This window comes from Notothenia coriiceps, unplaced genomic scaffold (assembly GCF_000735185.1).
Source record: "Notothenia coriiceps isolate Sejong01 unplaced genomic scaffold, NC01 NC01_scaffold00002827, whole genome shotgun sequence".
In the NCBI taxonomy this organism is placed as follows: Eukaryota; Metazoa; Chordata; class Actinopteri; order Perciformes; family Nototheniidae; genus Notothenia; species Notothenia coriiceps.
The window spans coordinates 2,466-23,779 of record NW_011335528.1 but is presented as its reverse complement, the minus strand read 5'-3'; the positions used below and the strand labels follow the sequence as shown (position 1 = coordinate 23,779).

At 38.7% G+C, this 21,314-nt stretch overlaps 3 protein-coding genes across 3 annotated transcripts; 2 read left to right on the top strand and 1 right to left on the bottom strand.

Annotated features, from left to right (window-relative positions):
- Positions 1-2,914: 2,914 nt before the first annotated feature.
- Positions 2,915-5,048, top strand: LOC104940925 (DNA topoisomerase 1-like; the record flags this gene model as incomplete). The annotated part of the gene is made up of 2 exons (XM_010765937.1): positions 2,915-3,093; positions 4,021-5,048. Coding segments are annotated over 2 exons (282 nt in total), but the record flags the coding sequence as incomplete, so codon positions are not given.
- Positions 3,962-7,457, bottom strand: hsbp1b (heat shock factor binding protein 1b). The gene is made up of 4 exons (XM_010765934.1): positions 7,221-7,457; positions 6,021-6,087; positions 5,712-5,838; positions 3,962-5,165 (listed from the first exon to the last, which is right to left on the bottom strand). Exons 1-3 carry the CDS (start codon positions 7,263-7,265, stop codon positions 5,717-5,719), a joined length of 234 nt encoding a protein of 77 aa, XP_010764236.1. The 5' UTR covers positions 7,266-7,457; the 3' UTR covers positions 3,962-5,165; positions 5,712-5,716.
- Positions 7,458-7,605: 148 nt separating this feature from the next.
- LOC104940920 (PQ-loop repeat-containing protein 1) lies at positions 7,606-13,875 on the top strand. Its single transcript, XM_010765933.1, has 3 exons — positions 7,606-7,806; positions 12,900-13,142; positions 13,695-13,875. Exons 2-3 carry the CDS (start codon positions 12,934-12,936, stop codon positions 13,858-13,860), a joined length of 375 nt encoding a protein of 124 aa, XP_010764235.1. The 5' UTR covers positions 7,606-7,806; positions 12,900-12,933; the 3' UTR covers positions 13,861-13,875.
- Positions 13,876-21,314: the final 7,439 nt, after the last annotated feature.

Below are 21,314 nucleotides of genomic sequence, written 5' to 3'. Positions count from 1 at the left end.
AATGAGATTTCTCCATAGGATTTTGGAAAATAGCTTGAAATAAGGTCTGTGGAAAACAAACCTGTTACTGTAGATAAATGTACGTTTGTTCAGCCGGATAATATCCGCATGTCTACCGTACTTTTATAATTTTCTAATCATAAATCTAATCGATAGATTTATGATTGATAGATTTATGATTCTAAAATGATTTTGTTGTTTTTTCTAATCATAACCTGTCACAACAGAGTTGGCCAGCTACCCAATAAGAGCAGACTGGGCTCTGGTTTCAGACATAGGGTGAAAAGAGGTGCTGCAGCACAGGCAGTATGAGAAAAAGAAAGCAATTTTTGAACATTAAAGCATGTAAACATGTCACAGTAGGGGAACAAAATCCAATTATAAAACCTGAAAATTAGCACAATAGAGNGTGTGCCTTGGCAGTCTCAGAACCAAAGTGATTTTGGAAAATTGCAAAATATAAATCTATTCTAGTAGACCTCAACAATGGAATTATGATCAGTGGAAATGGCCATGAAATGGGACCTTTAAAACTATTAGAAATAAAAAACAATAGTTACTTGTGGAAAGTTTCGTGCCTCCAAACAACAAAGAATAACTGCTTCACAGTGAATAATGAGCTACAGGTAAAAGATATATAATATGCAACCACCTCCTCTGCCCTCGAGCCAAAAGGCAAATACTAACACTTTTAGTTTGACGCTACAGTGTAAGACTTCCTCAATGGAACAGCTTTTCTGTGTATTACCTTTTAATACACAATCAAAATGTTTGTTTACTGGATACGTGTAGAGCAGGGGTCTCCAACCTTTTTTAGGATGAGAGCTACTTTCAAAAAATAAAACAAGTCGTGAGCTGCTTTTACTCCTCTTTTTTTGTTTTTTGCAGTGTATACATTTAACACATGTTAACATTATATGCCTACCTTTAACCTTTGTGTGCTATTTGGGTCTGTGGGACCCGTTTTCAGTGCTTACTAAAAGAAAATGTATGCAATTAAATAATTTGAACCTGCTTTATTTGGGGGGGGTGACCTCACATCCTCTAGGGGGGTCTGGGGCATGCTGTCCTACTGTCCTACATTGGAATGATTTCTTACTTTATTTTTTACAACTATATTAAATAGATAAAGGTGTGCTCTCCCTTGCTCTCCCTAGCTCTCCCTAGCTCTCTTTCTCTGTCTCGCTCGCTCACAGAGGCTGTGTGCTCCTCCGTGGCGATGACAGCTTGCGGTAAAAAAAATAAATAAACATATTTGTAAAGTGGGGGGACACAAACGGGATTTCGAAAAGTGGGGGGGACATATCCCCCTTGTCCCCACATGTCCCCCTTGTCCCCAGTGGAAATGACGGCGTGCGTCAAGTGCAATAAATATAAATATGCAAGTTGCAACACACACAGAGTAAAACTCTGACCCTCAGGTGTTGTATAGGTTGGCACGACTAGGCTGTTCAATGGGGCTGATGTTTTGTGTAGATTCTGCCTGAAGGAAAGGTCGCACTCCTTATGAAGCAGTTAGCTGCCGCTCCACATTGCTTTTCTTCCCGACTGCAACGCTGGTCCCGCAAATTAAGCAAGAACGTGATTGGTCGATATTCATTGTGGGGGGTGGGGGGAGGAGGGGTGTTAGATAGATATAGAGTTGTAGTAAGTAGATAGAGTTCGCTACGATTGAGGTTTCGTTTATGCATGGGGTAGATTATTTTAATTACCGGTACATTTCTTTCTTTTTTTTGTGTATTTTTAATATTTATGGATTTGCTTGGGAGCTACTTCTTGAGGGCTTGCAAGCTACCGGTAGCTCGCGATCGAAGTGTTGGAGACCCCTGGTGTAGAGTATTGATATTTTGATATAAGGCAAGCTTTAGTGTTAGATTTAAGATATCCTAATATGTAGTGTTGTTTATTTCCTGGTTTTTAAAACGGCTTAACACTTAAGAGATGTCATTTTTCTTAACTTTCCAAACGTTTACCTGTTCAATTATTTGCCCTTCCCCACTTAGTCATTGTATCAACATCACTGACAAGTATTTATCAGCAATCTTATGTTTATATTTTATGAAAGCAGGAAAGGTCAATCCTACAATTCTTTTGCAATAACAATATCAGGTTCTTGTTCAAAAATATTGTAATATTTGATTTTCTCCTTTTAAACCAGCCATACTGTACATAGTAGTGAACCAGTGGTTTTGCTTGCCTAAGAAGTAGAAAGGTCTTAAAAGACCACACCAGGAGTCTTGTTTTTACCAGAGGTCGGGTTGCATATCGTTGACTTTTTTACGATACCAATACCACTGAACGATACCAATACTCAACCGATACATATCGTGTTACTTTCATGTTGCATAATTGAATCATCCCGCAATTACTCCCATGAAGCACTTTATGATATAGTTAACATGTCAAATGAATATTAAATTCAATTGTGGGACCTTTTAGTACTGAACAAACAACATGTTATCGATGAAGAAAACAGATTCTGCAATATCATTTATAACAACCATCAGGCGTGAATAGTACATCTTGTCAATGCAAAAAGAAAATAGCACCAGTAGTATAATCAATATTCAACCTGAGATTCCACTGACCAGAGAACACATAAAGGTTCATGAGATCTCGGCATTGCACATAAAACAAATAGCATAATTAAAATCAACATTTGCCTGATGAAAGAAAACAATAAATGCGGCCCACACTCCACAGTGACTCGTTTGCGGAGTTTCACGGCAAAATTGACATCGTAATTTTGAAGGTTTGGTGGCGAGTTTAAGGATATTACGCCTCACTTTCATAAAAAATTAAATAAATGTCAAAAATCTGATCTGATTTCGGTACGGTATACCGTAGCTGCCAGTAACCGGTATTTCGGTAATACCGGGTACCGGTATGCACCCTAACCAGAGGTGTCTGACTGTGTCGCACCTTCCTTTTGTTTCCTGTCAGGCTGGTGGAGAAGAAAATGGCGGCGGTGCAGCGCTGTGAGGAGCTGCTGCTGAAGATGGAGTTGCAGGCGACTGACAAAGAGGAAAACAAGCAGATCTCACTGGGCACCTCCAAGCTGAACTACCTGGACCCCCGCATCAGCGTGGCTTGGTGAGTGAACAGTGAACACTGACACGGTCAATATAAACAACTGGGTTGCCCATAGTCGCTGTCTAAAGCCCTGCACCTGTCAAAATACAAGGTGGGTTTTCAAATCAAACCACCTCTTTCCTAGCCTGTTTCACCAAGCAAGCTTATTGGTCAGCCAGATATTTGGGTTTTCCAGTCCATTGAAGATGGTTGCTTAATCACTGTAAACCTCCATCTTAAGCTGAGTTCCATTGTCTGACCAAATATGTACACAAACCAACTTCTAACTAACCAGTCTTTCTGGAATAACTCTCATTGGCTCCTTAAGAACTCCAATGAGAGAGCAGCGAAGCATTTCTAGTCTAGTAATAACAAAGTTGGAAAAATGAGTTTACAGATCATTAGCCTTGCTGTGACTTCCATGATATATAATAACAGCTAAAATACATTTTTGTGGTATGACACTTTTTCTACTCTGGCTTTAAAACAGATCGTGAGACAACATAATATGTTCTATAGATTAAGTTAAAGTATTTTAAGACATTTCTGCAGTAGAGATATACAACATATATAATTTGTCATATGGAATTTAATTTATTTTTTCTTAACGTTGTTTAACAATACCAACTATATTGTTTTCCTCTCTAGCCTCAAAGCTGAAGTAATTTTTATTTAAAGCTACGGTTGAAATGTCTTTTTAATTTCTCCATTACATTAGTTTGGTCATCTTCAAACACAGTAAAAGCACTTGTGTAACTAATTTCTTTGCCATACACACAAGAAACCAAATTAATATAAAACATAAAGTGTTAGAATTATTTATACATTCCATTGGTATAACTTTGTGCAAGCTTAAGAAACAATGATTTTGACAACTTTGAAGACTAAGTAGTGATTTCAGCTGTATTTATTTTGCAGAGGATGCTAAACAATCGTATATTTTTTCAGGTGTCGGAACATGGTCGTACCCGTAGATAAAATCTACAATAAGAGCCAGAGGGACAAGTTTGCCTGGGCCCTCGACATGACGGAGGCAGACTTTGAGTTCTAACTTTAAGCCTCTAAAAACCCCAGTCTCACTAGATGATGGTTATTGCAGATAAGGAACCAATGACTGTAATACATACAGAACTTTAATATTGCATTCATATTAAATTACTGGGGACTTCATGTGATAGTGTGACACGTTTCGTTTACAGCTGTGCATTTGTCTAATGCTTTTGGTACTTAGTTCTGTTGCTTGTTTTCTTTGTACAATGTGTTTTCACTAATTTGAATAAAGGTTCCTACTACACAGTAAAGTGACACACTCGTCCGTGGACATTTCTGCAAATACTTGTTAATTTGGTGCACGATCATGGTCAGTTAGAAACCTCCTGTTAAGAAGGTAACTTCACCATTTTCCAGCTTAGTTTAGTGTAATAATGAATTGCATTTCAACACATTATAGACCAAAACAAACATGCTAACATTCCAGATCACTTGCATGATAAAATACAACTCTGGCTTAAAAAAATAAATACAGAAAAACACTGAGCACCTAGGAGTTAATATTTTAAAAAATTCACTCAGCACCTTGTCAAATATGAATTATGTAATACATGACAGACAGCATTGTATTAAATAGCTTTAATAGAAGAAAATCAGCTGAAATTGGAATGCAACCCACAGCCTGGTACTAACAGTGCTCTGTCAACTCTACAGGCTTCAGATGTTCACTGCGCCCATGTTGGTACGGATGGAGGTTCCACTGGCCTGCATGTTGTACTTCCCAGCACAGGCAAAACATTTCCATCAGTCATCGCTTCATGGGATTTATCTATCTAAGATATATTATCTAATAACCTCTGGGGCCAGTGCACAAAAAAATCCCTAAATTGCATTTCTGCACGTGAGCGTTTAAAGTTCTGAGGGGAATATCACACTATTCTAGTTTACGAATAACTTTTCAAGTCATTTCATAACTGTAACCGTTTATCACAATAATCCATATATAAAAAAGCATTTCACACAACGACACACTAAATCAATATTAGTCAATTTTCAAAATGGAAAAAGTCTCCTGTAGACTTCACTCCGTGTTACTTAGGAACCTGCGGACAGACAAAACAAAGGTGCGTTTAGTTAACTGGTTTAAAGGAATGAAGGAAGTTAATCCAACTAAAATCGCATGAGCCTGCATTTTTCCACATTTTAAATCTGGCAAAAACAAACTCCTTAATAACATTTAAAACTCATCCAATCTTCCAAATATGAATGATTTCTTTATATTCATAGAAGGGAAAATTCACAACAGATTCAAATATAAATGTTCCCCTTTTTTAGTGGTAGGCCTACTTATCAATCTGTAGTAAAGGTTAATGATGGACGGATTCCAGGGTCATGATCTCTGAAGAAACGAATTTTCAATATTATTGTTTTAGCGCATTTAGCAATTCTATTTGCATTATTAAAAAAAGTCAAACAAAACCTACCTATCTAAATTGATAAACAAGTAAGAGTAAAACGTGTTTTCATTTTGGTGTGAACTGTCCCATTTAAGATGCATGAGTCGAGGGGAAAGAGGGGCATGAATAAAAGCCATCGGTGTGAACTGTTTTTTTTGTCGGCTTTAAATGCTAGCTGGGTTTACGGCTCACCTTCATTAGGAGCCTTGACCATCTTTAGGCTTTTCCGGTGCCGCCTCAATCTCTTCAACTCCAGCCTGGGTCATCAGGTCGGAGATGTTCTTCTCCAAATCATCAATACGCGTGCTCATCTCATCAAGTGGAGAAACAGTTAAGGTAGACAACTTAGACAAAAACACAAAGTTACTGTTATATAGGCAAAATTGGGTTTTACTTCAGTCTGTACATCTACCTTTAAGCCATGAACCATTACCATATTAGATTGACCAGTGCATATAAATCAATTAAATCTTATTTCATTTGTTTTATTAGTAAGGATATTCCTTCCGATGATCTGGTCTGACATGGTCTGGAACTTGTCCTGCATCTGTTGCAGCAGTGTCTGGACCTGGGAAACGAGCACACAGAAATCATGTCAGTGAAACAATAAGCCACACATAAATGTATCTAGTGAGTAAAGTAGGTTCACTGATGGCAGCCACACATCAGACGTACCAGTTGCATTTAGAGATCACACAATTGAGCAGATATAAATAATATTGCTGTCAGCTGACTATTCATTATTAACAATAGCTCTGCCAGTGACAAACATCAGCACTCCCACTCTAATGCACCATCTCTGAATGGTTTAAAAAAGGACAGTGAAAGTAACTAGTTTCCTTGACAACAATGTAAAATCTCAGTAATCACGGGAGATGATTATTTAATCCAGTTAGTGTGATAAGCATATGTGCAGAACAATTAACTCACAATAAGTTCATACTTCTCTGCATTGGTGTTCATCATTATATGGGGTTCTCTGATGGTGGTTTCTTAAGTATACACCAGTCAACAATTTTTCACTTGTTTTATTCTTTATTATGTCAAAAACGTTTGTTTAAGAGGCAGAATGATAAAAAACAACTAAATCTAGAGTAACTGGGCGTCTTTGAAGATGGTTTTAAAACAAAAGTATTGGAACACAAATGTGTATAGAAAGACATAAATACCACAGGGGATTGATACATGTTTGGGAGGTTAACTGAAGTTTAACGACTTTTCTACATTATCTCCATGACAACACTAGGAAACATTACCCAAGTATAATGAACAGGTAGAATTAATCTGGAACATCGCATTGTGCTATATCTGAGTGATACTGCACAATGTTCTTAATGCTTAAAATATACATTTATTAAAACAAGCCTCTTTAAAGAAGAATCACACGGCAGCAACACTTCTGTTGTGTATAGCTATGCATTTTGCTCGGTTGTGATTTGATGATGTCATGTAAAAGCCCAACTGACCATTCACGTTATATAACGTGCTAAACAAAACATGCTGGCTTCAGTACACAAGTTGATCAAACCGAATCCATGAATCTATTTTATTTCAAAAACGTTAATAACACAAAAGGCTACGGATGCACTATACAGCTGATGCAAACAGCTAACGTTAACTGTCCACCGTTAGCATTCTTATTGCTTTTGCTAGCTATGCTGCTGTAGATAACGCTAGCGTGTCATTACGCTCTCGACTCACCACATTGGTAAGGTCCTGCACCGACTTGGGGTCCGTCTCAGCCATGTTGTGGTGGAAGTTATTATCAATGTCTAAACAGTAGTAGAACTGAAAATGCTGTTTAGCAATTATGGATATATCAAGCTTGTAACAGTTCGAAATAGGTAGCCCTCCCTCGATAGCACCACCCAGCACAGTCAGCTGTTCTACATAACACAGAGTCTCGCGAGAGCTGTGTGGCCGCTAAGAAATGTGGAACATTGAGTATTGAATGAAGCAATACAATAAAATAGTAGTTGTGTTTAACCCCTTATGGCCCCCAAGAAAAAAATGCGACACTCATTCAACGCACTTGTTTTACCAGGGGCAGCATATCATTAGGTGACCCAACGACTCTCATGTTTCATACATTTGGAAAGTCTAAAAGTATCCGTGCGCGCGTGTGTTTGTATGCCTGCTTGCGCGTGCACGTTCCGCCTCCTCTCTTGAGATCGAGTTGGGGTTTGATAGTTGGAGCTGCCAGGGAACACAATGTGTTTTGACGCTGAAACATCATTGTGACTGTTTGTGTTTTTAAAAGGCGAAGGAAAGTGAATAAAGACGACTGGTGAGTAAAGTTAGAAGTAGTCCACGGTTTACCCATACAACGTTAAAACTGAAATGATGCTACTTTGACTTAAAATCTATATCAGGAGCGATACATCGCGCGAGCTGTAAACGCGCTTTTTAAATACAAAAATGATTCTGTACGTTTGGCATTAGCGTTCACATGTTTAATGTCCTCATATGAGTCTACAACAATTTAAACAGACGGTGTAACAGCTGCTTCTTTGTGTGATGTTGCTGTTACTGCCCAAAAATGATGCCTGTATGTTCAGGCATGTCAGTGACCCAACCCCGTGAAGCTATGCTTATCTTGCATAACAGTATGTCCTCTTACTAGAAGTGGCCCAACATATTTACTTTACTGTGTGTGTGTGTGTGTGTGTGTGTGTGTGTGTGTGTGTGTGTGTGTGTGTGTGTGTGTGTGTGTGTGTGTGTGTGATGGTTTACTCACACAACCCGAGGAGGGAAATAGCTGAAGACACCTTAGATTGTTAAATACTTGAGTAATGTTTAACTGTAGGAAACCTATAAAAACAAACTTGTTATAGGCTGTGTTCCAAGTGCATTGACCTAGCATTAACTTTCATAGCTTTTTTCAAAATGACGTGAGGCAAGGGACCAATTAATAAAGGGATTTTTTTTATATTTATCAGATGAAGTGAATAAACATTACAACCATAGACTGTACACAACTCATCTTGCTCTGACATTTATTTTCAAATAAACTGACCAATGTATTTACTAGCCTTTTTCACCCTGGATTGACAATATGTTACTGCATTTCATAGCTGTAACTGTATAGTTGTAAATGTTTTGTGAGAGTTTATAACTTGAACTGGCTTCTCCTCCAGCAGTGAGGTCTGTCCTTATTTCTGTCCTTACTTGCAGCTGAGTTATGAGAAATATAATATGTCTAATGAGTTATCAGACCCTGATCCTTTTCTGGGTGACTCTCGGTGCTCCATGTACGCTGCATCTCCTGTCATGTTGAAATAACCTTTTTCTCAGCTATCATAAACCAAGTATGTAAAATAAATACCATCATTAAACCTGCTGCTGACCTTTTTTTTACTAAATAACTTCCTGGTGCATTGACTGGCCCTCTAAGATTTACCCAGTGACTTGTCAGCTGAAAATGCCAAACATATATTTGAGCCAAGGAGTTTATATTCTTGTTGGCCCTCTGGTATAGATGTGTCAATGGCAACCATACTATTAAGTGACCTGAAGAGTAACACATTCAGTATTTGCTCAGAAGATGTAGGTCATGCTTTTGTGTACAGAGCAACATACTGGCTAAACATCAAATGTGTCCACGTGACATTCTCATTTCCAAGGAGTTTTCTGTCCGTATCACATTGTCTAAAATGTAATTAATCATTCTATTTGTTCTCTAGAGTTCCCTGGAGAAAGAGGGAAACATTTGTATCCTTTATGTTATTATCCCTTCAAGAATGCTGGCTAGCACAAAACGTCACTATTTCAAAGATTAGAGTAGCCAAGTAGCTGAACTAGTTATGCTGCACACAGGGCATTAAGTGTGTGTGAGGACCTGTGGTGAGTTTTCAGAGAGAAGTCAGTTAGCAGGAGGAGACACGGAATAGTCGTCATACTTTTTAAAGAGATGATAGGGTTTAAGGCAGTGCTTCTCAAAGTGTGGTCCGTGAGCGCCCCCTAGTGGTCCTTGAGCGTCCCCTAGTGGTCCGTGAGTATATTGGTAACATTTCACATTCGAAATAAATACATTCATTTAGGTTTTCCGCACTCTCGCGGGAATATCTCCGCAATGGAGCGAGATTAAGTTTCACTTTCGATTGCATGATATAGCCCAGCGCAATACCTTCATCAAACATGTTGCCACTTGTTTGTACCATTTTCAGGCGATTTGAAATATGTTCTAGAAAAACGATGTGATTTTGGATATTCGTGGAGTTACAGTAGGTGGTCCGCGAGTGTTTTTTTATTGGTTAAGTGGTCCTTGGTATGAAAAAGTTTGAGAAACACTGGTTTAAGGGCATACACAACCAAATGAAACACAGTTAAAACATAAACACAACACAAAAATCAGAAAAAGAAGAAAAACATAAATAATTTTGTTAACAGATAACAGATTTATCATAAATTCTCACAAGTTCAATAATTGTGATATCTAATTGAAGTATCAAAAGCAATCTTGTGTTTTGCCTACTTTAGCCACTTTCCCATCTATTTGCAAAGAAATGAACTTGATTTTCCTGGTTATTTTTTCATTCCATATCTAAATGGTTCTTCCATTTATAGTGGTGATTACCAATTCCTTGTAATTTGTTTGATTACTAATAGGAATAAGTAGGAATCTTTCTTTTGAATGTCTTCTGTTGTTCCCAAGTAGTAGTATACGTTTATTTTTATTTTAGGAAATACAAAAATAGTTGACAGTTATTTTATAGCTCGACTCGCTTTTTGTTATCTCCACTGTACCAGCTAATGCTGACCCCTCCCACCCACTCAGCTGTCACACCTGCCTGTCATCTCTGCCTTCTCAGGATACTGTCTGTTTGACCTTTCCTAGAACTCCACTTGTTCCCTCTCTGTGGGAGGTTTCCACATATTTAGCTTCAAATTCCACACCTGTCATCCCCGTCTGTCTATGTGGCTGCTCATACATAAAACACACACACCTCTACCTTTCTGTAAAATGTATAAGCCCACGTTACCACCCAACTTAATGTAATTGTAAAAAGAAAATCTATTTTGCGAGCTCCAGTTGCAAATGTGTCCTGCACAGCCAACATATTCATAACGGAGAAAACGTAATAATTAAACTGATATGACTTTTCAATCTTTAAATATGGAAACTATTGCAGAAATGTGTTTCTTGTATACTAGCACACACAGTATAGGTATACTTCAGGTGTACATGAGTATACTGTATGAAGTAGGGCTGCTCGATTATGGCAAAAATCATAATCTCGATTATTTGGGTCAATAATTGATATCACAATTATTAAAAAGGATTATCCATTTACTTTGAAAACATCCATTTATTTAAAAAATAAATGTGAACAGTATGTTTTTAACAGTTGATTACCCTGAACGTTAAGTATAATTCAACTGAAAAACCAATTTAAAAAAAATCGTTTTATTTCGATTATGTTGTTTTCATAGTCGTTGCAAGCCAAAATCGTAATTGCGATTAAAACACGATTAATTGAGCAGCCCTAATATGAAGGCATATTGTGCATGCATTGTACTTGCATTTAGGTCACAGCTAGAGAATTATAAAAATGTTTGTATACGCTATAATTGTGAAAGTTAACGATTTGTTACATAGATTAGAATTTAAAAGGTAAAGAAGCTAAACTGATTTGAACTTTTTAAGCTTTAAATGTTATATGTCATCAATAAGACAATTAATACTCAAACATTGAATGAATAGGAACTGTTTTGAAAGGCAAATCGCTCTATAAGGGAATCTACTTCCTCAATAATGTGAGTGCATTATAAAATGTAAGAAAAGGGAAATGCTGGAGGGACCGGTTAAACCTCAACACGTTAAGAGATGATGACTTGGATAAATACAGAAGCCGCAGAACACACGGTCACGGGCTCAAGCGGTATACTGTATTGTTGCTGCTGCTTTCAAAGACTGATAGAATAGTTATATTCTCTATTGTGGACTCCAGCACATCAAGAATGAACACAACAGTAATTTACCATCATATGCAGGGGTGTCCAAACTCTTTTCAGTGAAGGCCACATATAGAAAAACATGCGAAGGGCTGGGTCACTCACTTGAGGTGAGGTATATAAGTTATATACATAAGTTTAGTTATAAGTTAGCAAAATCAATCAAATGTAGGTCAATTATTATATATTGAATATGCGTTAAGAAAAAAAACTGCCTACATCACAGCGCTCCATAGGGTTTCATTTATTTGTTATAAAAGTGTTGGCAGCTTATCCCTTAAAACAGAAGCCTCAGATTGTTTATAATGAGGGGAAATAGGAAGTGCCTGTTTCATGCTTGTTATGCAAATGAGTTATTGGACTTTAATTGACTGAATTCATTTGAAACGTGGTCTTATTAACAAACAAATACTACTGTGTAATATCGGTTTACATACTGTATATATTTAAGAAGCACAATATAAGAAAAGTACAAGTTTCAGGTGTCGGCCATATTCCGTTATACTTGTTGAATTGGCTGATGTCCGATGGGCCACAGTTGGCCCCGGGGCCGTTGTTTGGACAACCCTGATCTAAAGTAACCATACTGTGTAACTGCAGTCATTCTGACTTGTCATACAGTAGGAGGAGCAGCACAGGTGTTACTAATAACATAATGTTCTTTTCTATACTGTCAGTGAGCCATGACAGTGTGATACACATCAGCAGAACTCGGAACCTGAAGCTACATGTTATTCAGCTAGGACTGCATCAAACCATTTCATTATTGTTCTGCTGATTATTTTATGGATTAATAGATCTTTTTTCTTAATTTTGTATCTAAATCCATTGTCCCCTAGCCCAAGGATGATGTCTTTAAATGTATTTAATAGTCAGTTTAAAACTCAAAGATATATAGATTAATATAATATATAAAACACACAAAAGGGGGAAATCTACATGTTTTAGAGGCCAAAATAGCATTTTCAAACATTCTTTAATGTGAAATAATACTAATACTAATGGAATATTTAGCAATTATCTTTGTTTTTTGAATTGTTGCAGCCCTAAATTAAGCCATAATTCATTTTTTTTTATTTTTTTTAAAGTAATATGTCTAAAAAGTCTTCAGCAAAAGGACTAACGTTGCATAAACATTATATTTTCTCTGAAGATACATCAAAGTTTGCATGAGTTTAGCGTGAGTCATTGTGTTTTATGTATAGTGAGGATACATTGTATTCAGCAAGGAGAGCTATTTAAAACAGACACAATCAAATCCATACCTGAAGTATTTAAAACAATTAGCTTAATACATTGTATTGCTGATGGACTCCAGGGTAATGTTCACTTCAGGGCCTGTTATTGACCTCTGGCTACCTCACAGCATCCATCAGGCTAACTGCTGAGCATCCATTAGATCTCCTTCATTCTGCTTCCTCTCAGGAGTGCCCCTAACCCTTGAGCTGCCCCCTGTGTGATGGATGGAGAGGAGCTTCTGCAGGGTGGGGACACGGAGGCCTCGTGGTCCCTGCTATCCTGGATGGCGTCCTTACTCATGGTGTTCGGGGGGGCCCTGCCCTATGTGCCCCAGTACCAGGACATCCAGAGGAGCAACCACAGCGAAGGCTTCTCCACCAGAGTCTGCCTCGTGCTGCTCATCGCCAACATCCTGCGCATCTTCTTCTGGTGAGCAACAGAGCGGAAGGCTTTTCATTTCCTCTGATTCTGACATTTATATTTTTTTCCTGTCTTCTTTCTTCTTTTTGCTCTTCGTAGGGCACAAAGGTCATTCCTTAGCTCAGTCTTGGTGTCAAAAATGGATGAAATTGGAATATGATCACAGAATAAAACTAGATGAATTATATTATCTGAGCTTTTTACTGTTCTCTTTAAGATTTTACAAAGGCTCTTTCACACAGCAGAGGGCAAAGGTCATTGTTCTGACTGGAGGCGCTGAGGAGGGAATTAAATAGATATTTTACAGAATCGGGTTGGAAGATTGTATTATTTATAAGGTCATTTTGTGACGCTGAAAGCCTCCATGACATGCCCTGTAATAATAAAACCTATATTGGTGAATGAATAGTTTACTGTTGTATGAGGATGTACACAGGCCTTGTGTATGTGTTGTGTCTTACTTTTAGTGCAAAGGCCATACTAGACTCTTATAGTGTCTTTTTATTTTGTATCCCAAAAGTTTCTCTGATTTGTATCGTTGCTTTGGTTGCGTCCTTGCAGGATAGGGAAACAGTTTGAGCTCACCCTGCTGCTCCAGAGTGTGGTGATGATCCTCACCATGTTTGCCATGCTCCACCTCTGCTGCACCGTCCAAAACAACAACCGAGTGAGCACCAAGCAACACCGACTCTCAGGTACTACCCACCCACACCATCTTAACACATAGCAAAAAAATTAATAATTACAATCACCGCCATTTATCTAGTAATTACAATCATTTGAGGGTAGTAAACAACAGCGAGCCACTGCTCTGTGTCAGCAGTTTATTGCTTCAACTCCCACTCCTTGCCAAAAGAGGGGGCCATTGGAGAAGCTTAACTGGCAAGGCTGCTGTTTTCAAAATGCCTTACCTCTGAGAGCCACATATTTAAATGCATATTCACTTGCCTTATTCTTTATGTATTAGTTACCTGTGGCTCCTTAAAACAGATGCTGTTCTTCACTGGCTGTGTTAAAGCCCGACGGGTAATGAAATTGCGTCATGGATATTAAGATGTGTAAGAAAATGCAAGTCAAAGCAGAAATGGCCTGTGGATGTATTAGTTACTGTTCTGTATCACACAAGATTAGGTTGTTCTGGGGAGTGTGTGTGTGTGTGTGTGTGTGTGTGTGTGTGTGTGTGTGTGTGTGTGTGTGTGTTGCGGGAAGGAGGAAGTGAATACAGATGGGAAGGAGAAGGCTGAGACTAAGCAGCCGATTTAAATATTGTGTATATGTTTGCGAGTGCGGAGGGAGAGAGCCTGTCAAAGGTTATTCTCAGGGTCACTCTTTAAAAGGCGCCGTCTCTTATGGGTAATTGTATTTTCTTTTTTACGGAGGCTCCAGTTGATTGCTTTTGCAAATGGGCTGACAGAAATTCAATCCAAGTACAATTTTTATGAGATTACGGCCCGTAGAGGGACATGGAGTGACGGAGTCTTGTAATACTCATTATGCAGAGCAGAGTGTGTTATTTAAGTCATAAATTATAATCATGTTAATGGGTTTTTAAAGAGGGATATGTTTCTTTATAAATCAAAACAGGATGTTGGCACACTTGTGTCACTGTCGGTGGCAATTCTTTTAAAGTGACTTGTAACTGAGAGATGGAAGATTCTGAGTGTTTGGACACGTCATCTGTATCTTTGGCGTGTGTGATTCTCAGCAAAGAACTGTTATATTACTCACCACGAGGGCCCACGCTCATTGTTATCATTTCACTTGTGGTAGATTGCTCGTTTTCTCTGAGGGTGGATGATATCATAAGCTCTATATCGATATGTGCTCAATATTTCTACATATATATATATAAAAAAAAAAAAAAAACTAGAATGGCAGATGCAGAGCACAGACCATCGCCACTGCCATGTGCTCCTCAGATGGCTCCATAGCCCTAGTCAGAAAGTCATTATTCCAACTATGTTCATGAGCTTTAAAGAGGCCCTGTTATGCTTTTTTGGATTTCCCTTTACTGTAGTGTGTTATTTAGGTTTTAGTGCATGTAAATGGTCTGCAAAGGTTAACATTCCAAATGTTCTCTCCCACAAACGCCCCCTCATGCCTGAAACACCTTGATTCCTTTTTTTACTTCGGGAACATAGTGACATCACTACCTAACACTCGTGCTTCTATTGCGGGACATATCTTAGCGGTTGACCAATCACTACAGAGCAGACTGGGCTCTGGTTTCAGACAGAGGGTGAAAAGAGGTGCTGCAGCACAGGCAGTATGAGAAAAATAAAGAGCTTTTTGAACATCAAATCATGTAAACATGACACAGTAGAGTCACAAACTACAATATTAAACCTGAACATGACCATGACACAACACTGACACCAAGAAGTAGAAGTTTAAAACATTTGAAAACACGTAGATATGTGTCTAAGTTGTTTATGACTTGAGGGGATGTAAAATACATTTTTCCCAGTAGTGAACTCATTTTTCTGATGTATTCTGACACAAATTCAGCACACACGCCATCTCTCGCAATGCTAACAGAAGCAAAACATCATTTGCATTTTCCCATCGTCATTCAGATCAATTCCCAAATGTAATGGGTTCATCTTCAGCCCATGCTACGCCTGCAAACCAAGGTTTGTGGTGACTGTAGTTTTCTATTTAATCCTGCTGACAGACAAACAAATAAACAGCCAAAGACCTAACCTCCTAAGCAGAGGGTATTCAAACTCTGTCAGCGCGCCATGTGTTCTCTCTATGTTAAACAGGCTTAGATACAGAGAGATGATGATGATGGTGACCAAATCGCCGCAGATTATTTTGTCTACTATGACTCCGGTTACTAAAACATTGCAACACAAGCTGCTTACATCAACCCCCGCCCTTTATAGAAGGGTGGGGGTTAGGGTTTCAGGTTCACAGAGCACGGGTACCATGATGGGTCAGGACAAGAATAGATTGTACCAGCCTTTCCTCCTAACTTATCAGGACATCCCCATGTAAAGTTCTTTCTTCCCGTAAGATTTCTAACCATTTTAAAGTCGCTTTCATTTTCATTTATCAGCTAGTCTCCCAGCAGCACCCTTCTTCTCTGCTCCACTGTCCTTCTTGTTCTCTCCACTGCTCTTCTTCTCACTTCATTCTTGCCTTCTGTTGCTTGTTCATCTTGCTCCTCCTCCTCCTCCTCCTCCTCCTCCTCTTCTTCCTTCACCTCGCCTCACCTTTAAGGAAGGACATCTGAGACTGAAATCCACGTGTGTCACACAGGGGTCATCTATGATCTATCTGCCCGCTTGCCAACACCTGTTCCCTGCTTGCTGACTTGATTTTCCACTTCCTAAAGACAAACACATAGAAACAAACACTAATTATATGACGAATTGAAATGAGGAATTACTTAACATTTGTCTATTCAACTGCCGCCGCTGATTTCTGCATTTGTTACATTCTGTTCCCCCTCTCCACTTGCTGTAGTTTCCCGTACTTGCGAAGGCATCTCTTGGCATGTGTGTGCTACAGAAGGTGTTTTCCATATTTAAGTAATTTATTTCTGCTGATTTCTGTTTAGCTTTTTTTACCTTAGGGTGTTCAATGTGCTGCCGACTAAATCTGGCATGTTGCCTTGATTCATGGTTGCTCCCGCCAAGCCTGTTTCCTGCAGCTGGCTTTGCAGTGTTGCAGTGATACAAAACACTTTGATAAGTCGAATACGCTTAAGTGATTCAGATTCAGGCCTTTTTTACTTTGTTAGTACTCCGGTGTGAAAGCGCCTAAAGGTTCTGACTGCTGGTCTGCTTTCACACTTGTTAGTGATGTTCCCATCCGTGGTACGGTTACATAATGCCTTCCTGAACAAAGTGTAAGTGTTTACCATTGTTGCCAGGAAACAACGTTGGAACCTTATCTGATGTATCCAGGGAAATGGAGAACAATGGGGGAACAATGTTATTGTGACGGAAAAGAGTGATGTTTACAAACCTTTTATAAAGATGTTTTGTTCGGCATCAAGTTGAGGTATGCTGGGCGATATGAAGAAACTCCAGAATCCACATATCTCTGAACAAATACCTCAATATCGATATATGTTGAGACAATATTGTAGGGTTGACCATTGATGCCTTTACATTATAAAGAGTGATCAGCAATGTGGATTTAATGACCATGCGGTTAATGGAAAATAACATAAACACTAAAAGAGCCAAGGAAAAACATCACTTGCAAATATTACGGTGTGCATAATACCCAAGACAATATCTAGATTCATAACGATCTCAATGTTATGTAAGGGATACACCTTCATGGTTTTTCATATATGAGCGCCTTGATGCACATTATCCAGCTTATTTCATGGCTACAATAAACCCTTGATTGTACAATATTGATTCAAAAATGATTTGATTGATTTTAAAAATGATCGTGTTGCTTCCGCCAAGACATTTGTTGGCTGGAGATCAGCGACAGCAACGTAACTTAAAATGACGGCAGCATCAAGGTCTTCTGTAACTGTCCAAGTCTGTTCACATTTTCTTTTCCATTAACCAGTCTTAAAACAATTTCGGAGCTCATACCATATTTATATATGCTAAATCATGTGTACTTCCTGTCCGTCTTCTTCTGTTTTTCTTCTGACGTCCAGAGCTCTGTTTTTTAACCACTTTCTTTTCTTCACTGGTGACAGTTTAGCCATCATGAATCCAAAGTTTCGTTGTCTGCAAAAATATGAAAAATGATTACTCAGTATTATAAAATACAGTAAAGTATTTCATGGTGTTTTCTGAGGGAGCTAAAGCTGACGTTAAAGTTACGGGGCTTTTTCATGCGGATTGATATGACTGCACATAGTCCTCCTTAGCAACGGTCTGTTAGCGAGAATTTCAACCTCTGGAATGTCCAAATTGACCTATCAGAAACGAGAATTCACTAAGCCGTGTAATACTTTGATATATTTTCCATCCCTAAATGAGATCGTTATGATTTGCTGTCCTGTATCTTTGAAATAATTGTATGCCCATTGCCCACTATTTTGTCTCCTTTTTTAACATGAACTACAGTACTTATGTTATCAGGAGATATTGTATTTGTAAAATTATGTATTGCATTCTCACTCAAACATGAATCGCATCACAGATAATCTTTTCACCTTTTAAACCCTTATAGCTATCATACATTGCGTTTTAAGTGGATGATGTGCCCTCATGAAGTAGACCTACGCTGTAAATTATGCATTTCCCTCTCTTGAACACAAAATCAACTGATATGGAGTTTTTCAAGTGCTGCCTTTTCAGTTAAGTGGAAGCCGAGAGAAAATCAACATGATTAGACCGGAATGTACTTTTCTAGCAAGGTCACCTTCATTATCATTAATGAGTGTGAGGAGGTATGGACCGGGTAAATTACATACTCATTTTTGTATGTGTGTGCTTGTATTGGTATTCTCTGCATCCCTCACTGCCTTAATCTTTATCAAAATGAAAGATCAGCAAAAGCAGAAGCTGTTTTTTATCACTGTCAGCATTGTTGCAGAGCCATTTACAATAGTATTGAACACCTAATTGGGAAAATATGTCCAAAATGAACCGTCTCTAAGGTATAAATTATAATCTCCAAAGATTAAGAATGATCCAAAGGAAACCATTGAATACAAATTGAAGATGTTATGATTTATAGATTACATTTCGAGCCTGTGTGCAGTATCTGAAGTGTCTTTTTAATGGTCCCTACGCTGAGCCGACTCACAGTCCTGACTTTGCAGTGACTTCCTGTGATGGCCCCAGGGTGCCACATTAACAGCTCTGGCCTTATGATACAGAGGCTGATAGGGGAGCGAGCTGGAGAGATTATGTTCAAAGACAAATGTGACTTCAGGGTAAGTGTCAGGCTTGGTGCAATGAAAGCGGGAAGTAACTTTGAACAAGTGGAAAGTAGAAATGTGAAGGACTGGGGAACCACTGTGGAAGCAAATGAGGAAATTCTTCCTTCTGTTCTGTGAATTATTTAAGTTTCAAATATTAATAGGAGTTAAGCTGCAACCAGTGGTTAATTTTAAATCAAATAAAAAGTAGAGCAACATCCTCCTCTACTGGTCTCACTGGGTAGAGCATTACTTTAACACATTTCACATCAGCTGTTACATTTTGGCAGTTGATCGTTTTACATTAGAGTTAACATTTAACAGCCAATTCTCTCAGCTCTCACCCACAACACAGCTTTATGAGTCACCTACCAAAAGAGCGGTTTGTGGAAGCCAATGAGAGCTAGGCAGACAATAAACAGAAGAAGAGATGGGACTGTTGATAGCTGCTGTTGACCCTGTGGTCATCCTTAAAACCATTAGCACTCAAGTGGTGAAAGCAATTTCAATTTGCTCTTGATAACCTCTTTGAGAGAGGTGCAGCCGAGCAGACATAGGAAGCGTGACAGGAATTGTTTAAAACAATGTGTGTGCTCAGTCCGTGGTTCATTTGTTGCAAAAAAATACGTTACTTTTATACAGCATTTATGAAGTGCAAGACACCACAGCATTTCACAAAACACCACATTATTTCAGAAAACACAACAGCATTTCACAAAACACTACAGCATTTCAGAAAACCAAACAGCATTTCAGAAAACCAAACAGCATTTCAGAAAACACAACAGCATTTCACAAAACACCACAGCATTTCACAAAACGCAACAGCATGTCACAAAACGCCACAGCATTTCACAAAAAGTCGCAGCATTTCACAAAACACAACAGCATTTCACAAAACACAACAGCATTTCACATTGGACAGAAAGGGTATTCCTTAGGGAGAACACTTCTTGTTTGTGATTGGACAGAGCCAGCCAGAGAAGCACTGCTGTGATTGGTTGTTTTTGCTGCCAGTCAAGAAATGACGCTTCGTGATGGGTCAGCACCCAACAGCGCAATATGGCCCAACACATCAGCCATTAGCTGTTAGCACACACTCAGAGCTCACAGCTCCTCATATCTGTTCAGAAACTGGATAAAAGGTAAACATGTACAAACCACAGACTGTCTATGTCATGGCGAATATAGTCTACCATAGTATTTACATGGAGATAAGCCCCTTAAAAACCATGAATTAATAAAGCATTAATTCTGTGTTTACTGCTGTCATTCAAACAAGACGCTGGAGAGGGGGCGGGGCGTATCTCCATGTAAATCCTATCGGGATCGGATCCATCAGGCTAAACTAAGCTGTAGCTGCTCCGTCCACACTCACAACAACGTCATACAGAACATAAATAAAGCAGCGACTGTATTCANTTAATTACAACAGGGACACCTGCGTGATTTCATCTTTTAAATGACCGTGTGTAATTCTGGTCAGATATTAATTCTCAGTGGATTGTTCTTGTGAAAATAGTATTTTCACAAGAACAATCCACTGAGAATTAATATCTGACCAGAATTACACACGGTCATTTAAAAGATGAAATCACGCAGGTGTCCCTGTTGTAATTAATGCTCATCAGCGATCTGCACCACAAATCGACCAAGACCTTGAACACACGCAATTACAGTTTGCTGCTTTTTCATTTCATTTAGTCCCATCCCTATAAGCCTCATGTATTCTCTGTGGGATCCACACACCACATGCCATCCTGAAGATTGGCTCCCAGTGGCAGTCCAGAAATGAGAGGGGAGAGTGTGACACTTCTATCTCAGATTGAGAAATGGTGGCAGGGGCAGCCAATGGGACCCTGATAAGAGCGAGGCTGAGGCGCAGCACTGGGAGCAGAGATAATGTTCTCCTGCCAGAGCCCCGGAAAGCCAACTGACACGAGGATATCGGGAGTCAAACAAACTAAAAATAAGAAATGTCAAAAGCGTGGCAGTTTTATCACGGGACTCCATGACACAAGCAGTGATGTAATGAGACAATGATAAGGGCCAGACTGATAGAAGGCTATAGTATTAAAGATACTGATGGATTTGATTGAGATGTGAGCATTATCACAGTTTCATAAAAGACAATTGTCATTAAAAACACTGAGATAATTTGCTGTTACAATTTGATATCAATAAAATAACATAAAATCTTTCTATCAATTCTATACTGCTTTAGCTACACTTGCTGTTTTAGGTACGTTCACACCGACAAATATAGAAAAATGCAGATATTGAACTCATAGTGTCCAAAAGTTGCATGTGGAAAGTGGGACACTTCTCCCCCC

Bases quoted from the DNA above. Each gene is read 5' to 3' on its own strand.
- hsbp1b (XM_010765934.1), bottom strand. From the start codon at position 7,265: ATGGCTGAGACGGACCCCAAGTCGGTGCAGGACCTTACCAATGTG. The intron at 6,088-7,220 runs GTGAGTCGAGAG...CTCGTTTCCCAG, and splicing joins TGCAGGACCTTACCAATGTG to GTCCAGACACTGCTGCAACA. The intron at 5,839-6,020 runs ATATCCTTACTA...CTGTTTCTCCAC, and splicing joins AGACCAGATCATCGGAAGGA to TTGATGAGATGAGCACGCGT.
- LOC104940920 (XM_010765933.1), top strand. From the start codon at position 12,934: ATGGATGGAGAGGAGCTTCTGCAGGGTGGGGACACGGAGGCCTCGTGG. The intron at 13,143-13,694 runs GTGAGCAACAGA...GCGTCCTTGCAG, and splicing joins ATCCTGCGCATCTTCTTCTG to GATAGGGAAACAGTTTGAGC.